At 43.8% G+C, this 13,492-nt stretch overlaps 1 protein-coding gene and 1 pseudogene across 4 annotated transcripts in view; one reads left to right on the forward strand and one right to left on the reverse strand.

Annotated features, from left to right (window-relative positions):
- KASH5 (KASH domain containing 5) overlaps positions 1–13,492 on the reverse strand; it is a 250,514-nt gene that overhangs the window by 212,339 nt on the left and 24,683 nt on the right. For all 4 annotated transcript variants that reach the window (XM_056541654.1, XM_056541656.1, XM_056541652.1 and 1 more), the window contains exons 5-7: positions 9,780–9,826; positions 7,245–7,290; positions 4,881–5,042 (exon numbers count right to left, since the gene is read on the reverse strand). In XM_056541654.1, the coding sequence (XP_056397629.1) occupies positions 4,881–5,042; positions 7,245–7,290; positions 9,780–9,826 (255 nt within the window). The remainder of the gene's footprint in view (positions 1–4,880; positions 5,043–7,244; positions 7,291–9,779; positions 9,827–13,492) is intronic.
- LOC130294738 (U2 spliceosomal RNA) lies at positions 3,542–3,640 on the forward strand (annotated as a pseudogene).

Below are 13,492 nucleotides of genomic sequence, written 5' to 3' on the forward strand. Positions count from 1 at the left end.
ACTCTTGATCTCCCCAGTGGACCAATCCAAGGTTGGGGAATGAAGTTGAAGCCAGGGAAGTCCAAGGAGAATTTCCGAGGTGCAATTGGGGAGGACCAAAAGTTCAATCCTCTCATGATGAGATCCGATGCTCATTAGAAGGGGCTCCGTGCGGAAACGTATGGAACAGTCCAATCTTTCATTGTTTATACAATTGATGTAAAGGGGTCTGGAGAGACTGGTCACTGGGATGTTGAACCTGTTGACGAGAGAGGCCAAAATAAAATTTCCTGCAGATCCAGAGTCCAAGAAGGCCACAGAAGAGAAGGAGAAGGCAGAGGCAGACATCTGCACAGGCACAGTAAGACGTGGAGAAGCAGAGTGGACATCAAGGATTGTCTCACCTTTGTGCGGAGTCAGGGTACGTCTTTCCAGGCGGGGAGGGCGGATAGGACAATCCCTCAGGAAGTGTTCGGTACTAGCACAGTACAGGCAGAGGTTCTCCATGCGGCGTCGTGTCCTCTCTTGAGATGTCAGGCGAGACCGGTCGACCTGCATAGCCTCCACGGCGGGAGGCACAGGAACAGATTGCAGGGAACCAGAGGAGAGAGGAGCCGAGGAGAAGAAACGCCTCGTGCGAACAGAGTCCATATCTTGGCGGAGCTCCTGACGCCTTTCGGAAAAACGCATGTCAATGCGAGTGGCTAGGTGAATAAGTTCATGAAGATTAGCAGGCATTTCTCGTGCGGCCAGAACATCTTTAATGTTGCTGGATAGGCCTTTTTTAAAGGTCGCGCAGAGGGCCTCATTGTTCCAGGATAATTCAGAAGCAAGAGTACGGAATTGTACGGCATACTCGCCAACGGAAGAATTACCCTGGACCAGGTTCAACAGGGCAGTCTCAGCAGAAGAGGCTCGGGCAGGTTCCTCAAAGACACTTCGAATTTCCGAGAAGAAGGAGTGTACAGAGGCAGTGACGGGGTCATTGCGGTCCCAGAGCGGTGTGGCCCAAGCCAGGGCTTTTCCAGACAGCAGGCTGACTACGAAAGCCACCTTAGACCTTTCAGTGGGGAACTGGTCCGACATCATCTCCAAGTGTAATGAACATTGGGAAAGGAAGCCACGGCAAAACTTAGAGTCCCCATCAAATTTATCCGGCAAGGATAGTCGTAGTCCAGAAGCGGCCACTCGCTGCGGGGGAGGTACAGGAGCTGGCGGAGGAGATGGTTGCTGGAGCTGTGGTAGTAACTGTTGTAGCATAACAGTCAGTTGAGACAGCTGTTGGCCTTGTTGCGCAATCTGTTGTGACTGCTGGGCGACCACCGTGGTGAGGTCAGCGACAACTGGCAGAGGAACTTCAGCGGGATCCATGGCCGGATCTACTGTCACGATGCCGGCTGGCAGGTAGTGGATCCTCTGTGCCAGAGAAGGATTGGCGTGGACCGTGCTAGAGGATCGGTTCTAAGTCACTACTGGTTTTCACCAGAGCCCGCCGCAAAGCGGGATGGTCTTGCTGCGGCGGTAGTGACCAGGTCGTATCCCCTAGCAACGGCTCAACCTCTCTGGCTGCTGAAGATAGGCGCGGTACAAGGGAGTAGACAGAAGCAAGGTCGGACGTAGCAGAAGGTCGGGGCAGGCAGCAAGGATCGTAGTCAGGGGCAACGGCAGGAGGTCTGGAACACAGGCTAGGAACACACAAGGAAACGCTTTCACTGGCACTAAGGCAACAAGATCCGGCGAGGGAGTGAAGGGGAAGTGAGGTGATATAGGGAAGTGCACAGGTGTAAACACTAATTGGAACCACTGCGCCAATCAGCGGCGCAGTGGCCCTTTAAATCGCAAAGACCCGGCGCGCGCGCGCCCTAGGGAGCGGGGCCGCGCGCGCCGGGACAGAACTGACGGAGAGCGAGTCAGGTACGGGAGCCGGGGTGCGCATCGCGAGCGGGCGCTACCCGCATCGCGAATCGCATCCCGGCCAGAGGCGGTATCGCAGCGCCCCGGGTCCGTGGAACCGACCGGAGCGCTGCAGTGAGAGGAGTGTAGCGAGCGCTCCGGGGAGGAGCGGGGACCCGGAGCGCTCGGCGTAACAATACAATTAATGGTTCAGTGCTTTCGGCCCTGTTTACTTTTTATTGCAGGGAGTAGAAGATTGGCAGGGGTTCTGGGTGTTGGCACCCCGCCGATTAGTGATTGAAGGCCTTTTCTGTGTATAGGCCATCAGTCATATAGCTCTGGAAAACCCCTAAATGTTATACTTACACTAGATGATTTGTGCATAAAGCCTAAAGTACACAATATAAATAGAGTTGAACAAACTTTTGAAAAGTTCGGTTTGCCGGACTTGTCAAACTTTTCGGAAATCACAAGTTTGGTTTGGCTCGGTTCGACTCGAATCGGAAATTAAATAAACCCCTAAACACGTTTATAACACTGCTTAACAGCTCTAAACCCCTGTCTAACACTGTGAGGGATGTATTTAAATAGTTTTAAAGTGTTTTTAAGGCTCAGTTATTACTGAGGGGAGCTATCACAGCTCACCCATTTTTTAGGCTTATTCACACCAAAATAAAGCGGCATAAAGTATCCCTGGTTGTCAGTAGATGCCTGCCAGTGTTAATATGTACACAGAAGCATCGGAAGACACAGTGGCTTTATCCCAGTGTGCCAAAAATTATCCCTTTTTTTGTGGATGATGGGTTGTGTACGCATAGGCCCGGCTGGAAGTAGGGTGATGGTGGATTGGTGTTATGAGTAGTACCCAGCGTACTGCAGGTGGTGGCTGACTGATGTTACTAGCGTACAGCATGAGATGGTGGACTTATATCAATACCGTACAGCAGGAGATAGCGGACTGGTAGTAGCAGGAAGGTGGTATTAACACTACAGGTTAGATACGTGTAATTTCAACAGGCTTTTTGCTTGGCAAAGATGACAACACAATGCGTACTAAAGGTGTTTGCAGAAATCTATTATATTCACAAATGTGTTGACAGGCCCTTTAGATATATAGTTGCCACTTGAATACGCTTTGTGGGTGGGTGGCACAGATCGATGAACCTCACTGGTTACTGTAGCTGGTTCAGGAACACTATTATAGTCACAAAACACTTTATACAGTATAAAGGTTCAATTTGAATACGTTTTTTGGATGGGTGGTACAGATCACTGCACCTCACTGGCTACTGTAGCTGGTTCAGGAACACTATTCAATTCAGGTATTTGCAGGTATGAGTGTGGAAAAGGTTTTGGATTTGTGGTAGTATAAGATGAGCCCTTCAGAGGCTGTGATTAGGATGTCCCCTTATATGCTGTTTTGGTGTATAGGAGCCCCTATAGTATTCTTGCATGGGGATTGAATCCTGTACACACACACACATAACCTCTCTATTTCTAATCTGTATCTCTTTATCTTTCTAATCACTAACTGTCCCTATTTCTGTCTCTCTCTCTCTCTCTCTCTCCCCGTCTCACTCTGTCCAGCTGTTCCAGCACTCTGAATGCAGTGGGTGACATTATCTGTGTAAAAATGACCTCCCCCCTTTTGCTGTGTCCTATTGGCCTTTTTGCTTCTCGGCCTTTTGGCTAAGATCAAGTGTAGTATCTGTTCTTATCAGTTTCATGCTGGTGGCAGGCGACGCCAGTGTGGGGATGGGTGCTGCATGGTAGAGAGCAGGTGTACCGGGGCGTTCCGGGGCTGGTCCTGAGGAATCAGCCCGATGGCTGCCCTGATGTGACCTGCTTCCTCCGGGTCTCGCCAAGAGGCTGAGAGGGTCTAGAGCCAAGGTACTTTTGTGCCTCGGGGAGTGGTGACCCCGAGGTGCCAAAACTCACTGGGTGTACTGGCTCACTGAGTGGAAGCACGGGCACCATAATCTCTTTACCTTGTGGCACTCACCTCTTGATTACCGGCCTTCTGGCTAGGATCAGAGAAATTTTTATAGATCCGGCCGGATGTCCGGGCAGTATATCTGCACACATTCACTTATTTATTTTTGTCTCATTGTGTCACTTTTTGCGTGTTGTGTGTTCACAGGATTTGTTAGGATGTGGTAGCCCTTCTGGGTGTCCCTCCTGGCGGTCTAGGGGAGGTGTGTGGGGCCATTAGGTTCCGCACCTCCCTGCAAACACCCTGGGTACTCCTGCTTTGGTAGGGTACCAACCGTTATTGGCTCTGCGGGCAGATACCTTGGCTAACACCAAGGGGGATGCCAGGAGCATTTGTGGTCCCTTAGTAGCTTCGGCGAAAAGGGACATCGAACCTGGAGTCTTGCAGGTACCTTTTGGTCCGGAGGCGAAGGGTAAGGTTTGTTGGGGGGCCTCTCTCCTATTGGAGAAGGGCTTGCGATAGACCGCATCCTCTGTGCACGTTTTTTTTAGTGTAACACGTTTGCACTTTTTCTTGCACTTTGGGTGATTCGAGAGCACGTTCCTCGGCTCTTAGATTAAAAAAAAAAAAATAGTTGGCCTTTGTGCTGATTGAAAAAAGTAAGCAGCAAATCACATAATAGACCTGGGTTATCATGTGATATGCTGAAGTCCCGAAGTCACCTCACTACCCCCTGGCCGTCTTCCTTTTTTCGTCCGCAAAAAAAAACATGCTTTCAGGTTTTTTTGCGCTATTTACCAGCTCGTGTGAGCTGAACCGGCAGAGTGATCGCCGGGCCGGAAAAATCCTAAAGTTCGGGTCAAATCCGGGCTCGATGTATTCGGCTCACTCATCTCTAATTATAAAGCGAGACCTCCGACCTCCCCAAGTCCATACTCTCTATAATTAAGATACTTTCCTCAACCAACTCATAGCGTTTGTACCCTTAGAAAGTGGCATTACTAAAATGTCCTTTATCTAAAGCTCATCTCTATAATGTGCATGCAACAGGATTAGTTTTACCATTCATACTCACTTTTTTAACTTGCTTTTTAGGTCAGATATCTCTTCAGTCAGAAGAGTGTTGGTTTCCTCTGCTATATCAAGACTTCTTTGTAGTCTTGCTTTCTGGTCGCTCAACTTTTTGTTAGTAGAGTTCAGTTCAGCAATTTTAATGGTTATATCTGTAGGCTCTCCCCTTAGAGGTAAAGAAGATGCCATAGTCATGCAAGATACAATATTAAAGATGTACTTTGGGATTTTCTTATATAGTACAGCATTGGCAATTATTATATAATAGTGTAGTGTAAAGTTCTTGTGTATTGTTGTAGGAATCCAGACTTGTAATAATTCAGGCTCAGTGCGGTCTGCCAGGATAGCGAATTTGCCATAGTTGAAGAAGCACAAACAACATATTGTGATCCAACAACACAGTTTCTCCCACCAGCTTCAGGAAGAATCCCACTTGCTAGTGTGAGTTATGTTTATTTATACCTAACAAACGGGAGGGTTTACAAAGCCACTCCCACATACAGTACAAAACCACACCCATACATACAGTCAGCATAAGGTTACAAGGTAATGATTTAGCCTACAGAAGATATGACACACCTCCATGTGCCATCAATAACCACCACATCTGCAGCTATGGTGACCAGTTGACAACACATGAACCTACGCCATATCACACAATATAAAGGCAATGTGACAACTTAATATTTCCACGACAGTATGCCATATGTATACTGATTTTGTCTGCCACATTCATTGCTAGTTCTCCCACTAATATGGTTTCCTAATACAGTCAACATTTTTTACAATGTCTCTGGCTTTGCAGAGGCATTGTCAGGCTTAGTACAGAGGACACACTACAGAATCTGCACACAGCAGATAGAGACAGACAGTGTGATCGGGGGAGTTGTATAACTCTGCAGCTGATCATTTTATAGGCTCACCTATTACATCACCGCACCTCTTGTCTCTCAGGGCAGAAAAAAGATCTTCACCAACCGTCTACATATACAGATGAGCGAGGAGGGTAGAGCTGGAAGGGGTCTGAGCAGAAGGGATCTGATAGGTGATGATGTAATCCTGTAGTTCTCAGGAAATTAGTATGGGCCAGTTCACACTGAGAAATTCCACCAGGCGTTCTACTTGCAAATTCCTCAGCGGAATTCGCTTGCAGCTGCTTCCCACTACTGTTAATGGGATTCTACTACAGTTCACAATTTCTGCCACAGAATTGGATTCCGACAAAAGAATGAACATGTTTATTCTTTTGGCAGAATTCTGCACAGGCCACATTGTCATGAAGAGAATGGCACAGGTCCACATGATCATAACGCTGATTTAAATCCTTGGAATGCGAGAGTGAACTGGCCCTAACACTGAAGAAATGGACATACTGTGGACATGTTAGAGCATGCAATTTTTTGGTTGTCATACTATTAATCACATGACCCAGCTGCAGTATTGAAAGATGCACCTAAGCCGGGATAAAACAGATACTACAGGAATACTGGTGGTTAATGTGGATTCTACACCCATTCTTACTTATAGGCCTATACTTTTTTCCAGCCAATCTTATGTGCTGCAGTGTCTTTTTGCTAGTCCTGTTCATGCAGGAAGCATGGCTTTTACACACAAACATATGCAGATTTAAAATGAATCTGTCAGATGTAGATCAAGCTCAGAGCTGAAGTATCAAAGATCCACCCTCTCCTAACCCTCACGATTGCAGTGAGTGTGAGACCTTGTGCAGTCAACAACTTTTATCATGTCTGATTGACCTGTCAAAAAATGTTTTTAAAGACAGTAACATTTTAAATACACAATGGAAATTATATAGAGGAAATACATCTCTGTAGTCCTCTTAAAGGGGTACTCCACCAGTAGCATATTATCCCCTATCCAAAGGATAGGGGATAAGATGTCAGATCGCCAGAGTCCCGCTTCTGGGGACCCCCAGGATCTCGGCTGCGGCACCCCGCTTTCATTACTACACAGAGCTAACTTGCTCTGTACGTAATGACCGGCAATACAGGGGCCGGAGCATCGTGACATCACGGCTCTGCCCCCTCGTGATGTCATGGCCTGCACCCTTAATGGAACTCTATGGGAGGGGAGTGATGGCCGCCACGCCCCCTCCCATAGACTTGTATTGAGGGGGCGGGCCGTGATGTCACGATGGGGTGGAGCCGTGACGTGCAGTAATGATAGCAGGGTGCTGCAGCGGAGATCCCGGGGGTCCCCAGCGGTGGGAACCTGCAATCTGACATCTTATCCCTAATCCTTTGGATAGGGGATAAGATGCTAGGAGCAGAGTACCCCTTTAAGTATTTTATTGGGCCTCATACCTGTACAGACTGAAACATTACTACAGCATTTGTAGCACACTTACACATATCTGTTGAAATAGCCTCCATATTCATCCATGCTCTGAATGTCTGCAGAGGAACCAATACATTCATTCATAGAAAAAAATGGACCATTTTTCCTAAAACTTTACTTGAATTATTTCTATTAAAAAACTATACGAAAAAACTATGAATAATATATTACCACTTTTTTAGACCGCCAACAATATGAGTCATAATAAAACGCTGAAAGTCTCCAATATCAGTACTGTCTGCCACCGTTATGTACATCTGGTAGAGATAACTCACACCCACCTTTGATATATCCAAGAAAAAAATGCAGTAAAAGTATTTTTTAACTCAATCCTTACTGCATCCACATTAGGTACCCTTCAAACTGTCTTTTATGATTACCACTGAGTTTCACATTAATTTTCTTAATAGAAAGTGCCTTCGAGCCCAGAATTTTCTTCATGTGTATAATGACAATAATTTCACTTTGCGACGATGCGTATACTTGCGGTTACAACAGCTATAAGTGTGAATATATGCACGTGCGATTTATACCCTATATACTTATTAGACTCATAGGGGGAGATTTATCAAAACCTGTACAGCGTGAAACTTGCCCAGTTGCCCATAGCAACCAATCAGATCGCTTCTTTCATTTTTAGGAAGGCCTGTGAAAAATTAAACAAGTGATCTGATTGGTTGCTATGGGCAACTGGACAACTTTCCCTCTGCACAGGTTTTGATTAATCTCCTCCATAGTTTCTTTTGCCCAAAGGCTCTCACCAATATCCCATTATTGTAGTAAATAGATAACTAAGATCCACACGTAATTACCACATTGTCCACAGTGTTTAAATAATGCATCAACGAAAACTTAAAATCATAAATCGTGAGGATGCAGTTAGTAACTTGTTCTTTTACATACAGCAATACTGCTCACATGAGCATAAAGTGCATAATTTTAATGTTACAATATTGCACTCCCGTATTGTACATACGGTCCTCAGAAGTATGTGTATAAATTCTAAACCAGACTTAATGGTGGGCAAAAAATGTATAAAAGAACGGAAAGTAAAATAATAAGAATAAATACAAATCTTGCTAAATCTATATCTCAAATTTTATGACAGATAATTCATTACTATGTTAATTTATTTCAACACCAAACTGGTAACAACCCATACTGGCAACAAAAAAACTAACTCGGAAGATAGTGATGCAGTAGATTTCTATGTAGTTCAATAATAGCAATACAGTATAAATAAATCAATAATAGATAAATGAAAAAACAAAACAAAAAACAGCTACTAGAAACAGTGTAGTCTGCGTGAATAACTATTAGCATTGCATCAAAAGTCTTTGTTGGCCCTCCATCAATAGAATGCATAGGGTGGAAAATGATCATGTAAAACATCTAAACTTCTTCTACTTCTAAAGACCCAATTCTCAATTAGTGTTCAGTTTCGACAGCTCCACACTTTGCAGGCAATATTTGCATGGCACCATATGAGGAATTTTCCCTTAGATGCAATGCAATAGAAACATGGTAAACTTTTTATGGAATCCAACTATAATGGTGCATTCACACCACATTTTGAAGATACCCGGACCCGGCCCTTATCTCATTCATTTCAATGAGCCGACTGGAGTCAGATAGTGATTCCAGTTGGCTAATTTTTGCCCCGTATCTGGTTCTCTGACTGGACCTAAAACCGTGGCATACCACGATTTTAGGTCGGGTCAGAAAATCGGATACAGGGCTAAAATGAGCCAACCAGAGTCACTATCTGACTCCGGCTGGCTAATTGAAATAAATGAGATAAGGGCCGGGTCCGCGTATCTTCAAAACATGGTGTGAATGCACCCTAAAATTTTATGTCCTGCCTTTGAGTTTTCCTCCCTGCACCTGGTGTTATTTGTTGTTTCTATTTTGGGAGAGATTTATCAAAACCAGTGCAAAGGAAAAGTTGTCCATAGCAACCAATCAGATCGCTTCTTTCATTTTGCAATGGCCTTGTTAAGTATGAAAGAAGCGATCTGACAATTCGGGACAACTTTTACTCTGGACAGGTTTTGTTAAATCTGAGATTAAATAAAATCCATGCAAAGAATGTCTACCTATCTGGTAAGTACTACATGCTTTTCTCTTTTTTTCTATTTGCTTGTACAATTATAAGCTGTAATATTGGAACTATGACATGGCTGAGGTTCTGAGCTATTGGAGGTTGAAGAGAAACAGTTTTTTCCTAAATGCACTTAGAACTCCTGTTAGGTTAAGCTACATTAAAAATGTATATGTTATTTATATGCTCTTCTCTTTCTGGACGTGCGTTTCCAATGTGTACCTACCCACTACAATATTGTCAAGTGTCAGTTTGGCCAGATATTTGGAGCAAAGGCAATAACTAGGTGACCAGACAATGAGGCATTACAATCAATCTGAGCCCATGCTTGTAGTTGTTACACGGGCTTTATAGAATTTAATTTATTAAAATACAGTATACATTTTGTGATGTTTAGTAATAAAAAAAATTAGATAAACAAAAGTTCTCTGCAATTTTACTTACCAATATAATCTTTTGTTATATCATCTTCAGTTGCATTGCTTACATCCCTATTTACCAAGAGACAGCCCTTTAGTGTCTAAGTGATAGTAACATATTAACAGTAACATAGTTCATAGGGTTGAGTTATAGTGTGGGTGAACAGGAGACCAATGAGGGGTAAATGGTTAAATACATACCTGCACTCCAGAGATCTGTCCCTGTAAGGATCGGCATCCATCTTCAGTCATTTGCGCGCTGGAGGCGGGCCCGCCAGCTCAATTTGAATATTCATTGTCAGTTGGCACAGCGCTCACATGACCCACGACAACGAATATTAAAATTGAGCTGGCGGGCCCGCGTCTAGCGTGCAATTCACTGAAGATGGATGCCAATCTTTGGAAAGACAGATCTCCGGAGTGCAGGTACATATTTAACCCATTAACCCCTCATCAGTCTCCTGTTCACTCACACTTTAACCCAGTATATTGGATTTAGTGTGAGTGAACAGATGACCTTTTTTCCTTTAACCCATAACCTTACTGTGTCCCTATGTTAATCCAGTGCAAGGCAAAAAAAAAAAAAAAAAAAAAAAAACCTTATGAGGCTGATGCCAATTGCCCCATACTAGTAGGAAGAATTCCTTCCCGACTCAAAATATTGCATCAGAATAAATCTCTGTCCCTATAGATCTTGTATCCATAACCTTTAAAGGGGTACTCTGGTGCTTAGACATCTTATCCCCTATCCAATCCTATTCTACCCAGCGGCGGGACCCCCATGATCTTGCACACCGCTCCCCGTTTATAATCAGTCCCCGGATCGTGTTCGCTCCGGGTCTGATTACCGGCGACCACAGGGCCGGCGGTGTGTGACGTCACGCCTCCGCCCCATGTGACGTCACGCTCCGCCCCCCAATGCAAGCCTATGGGAGGGGGCGTGATAGCTGTCACGCCCCCTCCCATAAACTTGCATTGAGGGGGTGTAGCGTTACGTCACACGGGGCAGAGCCTTGACGTCACAACGCTCCGGCCCATGATCGGCAGTAATCAGACCGCGAACACGCTCCGGGGACTGATTATAAACGGGGTGCGACATGCAAGAACATGGGGGTCCCCAGCAGTGAGACCCCCGCGATCAGGCATCTTATCCCCTATCCTTTGGATAGGGGATAAGATGTCTAAGCACCGGAGTACCCCTTTAATGTTACTCTCCAGAAATGCATCCAGGCCTCTTTTGGATTTTTTACTGAGTTCACTATGACCACTTTCTCTGGCAGAGAGTTTCATAGTCTCACTGCTCTTACAGTAAAGAACCCCATCTGTGCTGGTGTAGAAACATTCTTTCCTCTAGACATAGAGGATGCCCACTTGTTATAGATACAGTCCTGGATATACATAGATCATACAAGAGATCACTGTCCTGCCCCCTGATATATTTAAATATAGCTACTTGGTCTCCCCTAAGTCATCTATTTTCGAAACTAAATGGGGGACATTTATCATTGCCTATATTGATTTTTTTTTTTTTTTGCTCAAATTTGGCACATGAAATGTTGCACGTGCGCCAAAGCAGTTATTTAATTTTTTTTTGTGGCTTTTGGCTGTAAACAAAAAGCTACAAACAATCTTGCAAAAGTCAATTTCAGTTTTTTGATTTGCAGTGGTAATGGATTTATCAAGTGAGAATGTCGCACAAAAAGTCACAAGCCCCTCAAAAACACTGCAAATCTACACCAGCCCAGGCTTGACTTTTGTGTAGAAAAGTTGCAGAGAAGAAGAGGAATCAGGAAAAATGGTGTTCTGAAGTGATTTATTGCTTTTTGCTTATGTGAGCCAAATTTATCAACCCCCCTGTGATAGTATGATAAATATGTTTCACTTATGGAAAACTAAAGCAAAAAAAAAATTACTTCAAAGCACACTTTTTAAAATATGAGACATCCCCCCAATAACACTTATTTTGATAATCTTTCTGGTTACTGTAGTCTTCCTATTTGAAATTAGTGTTGGGCACGAATATTCGCAATGTGAATATTTATCGCAAATATCGCATATTCGTGAATTTGCGAATATTGCAAATATAGCGCAAAATAATTGCAATTACGAATATTTGCATTTTTTTTTCACAGTACACATCACAGTGATCATCCCTCCCTGCTTCCAGCTTGTGGTGTAAACAAGGCTCCAATACTAGTTACTGTGTAAGACTGGCGGCGGCCGAAAATTTGCATATGTGAACGTTTGCATATGCGAATTTTCGCACATATTGATACCTCCCTTCTTTTAGCTCTTTTATCATGTGATATTGCGCATGAAAATTTTATGGTGAATTCGCATGCAAATTTTATGGCGCATAGTAAAAAAAGGCAGCGAATATTGCGAGTTTTGCGAATATATGACGAATATTCGTCCATATATTCACGAAATATCGCAAATTAGAATATGGCCTATGCAGCTCAACACTATTTGAAATATTACTTTGGTTGCCCCTCTTTGAATAATCTCCAGCTCCACTATATCTTTATTGTACACCGGTGCCCAGTGCTGTACACAGTTTTCTATGTGAGGTCTGACTAGTGATTTGTACAGCGGTAGAATTATTTCCTTGTCGTGGGGATCTATGTCCCTTTTAATGTACCCCATGATTCTATTTGCCTTGGCAGAAGCTACCTGATGCTGGTTGCTACAGGTACTGTTAACTAAACTCCTAAGTCCTTTTCCATGTCAGTTGTTCCCAGTATTTTACCAATACATATTCCCATATTACTAGCCTGGATCCCCCCCCCCCCCCATGAGCATTACCTTACATTTATCAGTGTTGAACTTTATTTGCCACTTCCCAGCCCATATCGCCAGCCTATCCAGATCCATTTGTAACAGTGCACTGTCCTCTATTGTGTTATCTACTATATACAGTGCTCTGTCCTCTATTATGTAAAGATTAAAACTTTACTATACAATCCCTCTAAAAGGTCATTTATAAATATATTAGAAAGAACAGGGTCCAGAACTGACCCCTGCAGTACCCACTAGCGATATGTTTTTATAAAACCACCATTCCTAAAATTACAATAGTAATGCTATTTCTGCAGGGTATGGTTTATAATCCAGATTGATAGTCTAAAGAGCCAGCCTATCTTGAAGGGGTTGTTGAATTTACAATTATTAGTATTTTTTTTATTAGTTTAATTAATTATAATTGCTACTATATTATACAAAATGATTCTAGAATAGAAAAACTATTATGTTTAACTTAAAAAAAAAAAAGACAGTACTGGCCTAATTTCTGGTGTAAATAATGATAAATCTGCTGAGCCATAGTGGTCCACACCTCTCCCACTAAGCCACTAAGCCCACCCACTTTTTCCCGGGGGGGGGGGGGGGGGTGTAGAAAGGCAGAAGACGGAAACATTTGCAACTTTTGTATGCCAAAAAATGGACATACAGCTTTGATAAATCTGCATCAAGTTTCTGCATTGAAGAAACTAAAAAGACTTATATTTACACCCTGGGCTCTTTACAGTGAATCTGACACCTGGTTCACCACACTAAACCCAATACACACGGTTATAGTGTGGGTGAACAAGATTTAAATGATGTATTAGTCACCCAGATCCAGAGATACTCATTGTATTAGGGTTTGTTGCTTATAGACTCATTAACCCCTTTAGCGCAAATGAGGCAGGAGTCGGTGTTCTGAGCTTCCCTGCCTCGATCCTCTCTGCTTGCATATGC

This window comes from Hyla sarda, chromosome 10, assembly GCF_029499605.1.
Source record: "Hyla sarda isolate aHylSar1 chromosome 10, aHylSar1.hap1, whole genome shotgun sequence".
NCBI classification, from domain to species: domain Eukaryota; kingdom Metazoa; phylum Chordata; class Amphibia; order Anura; family Hylidae; genus Hyla; species Hyla sarda.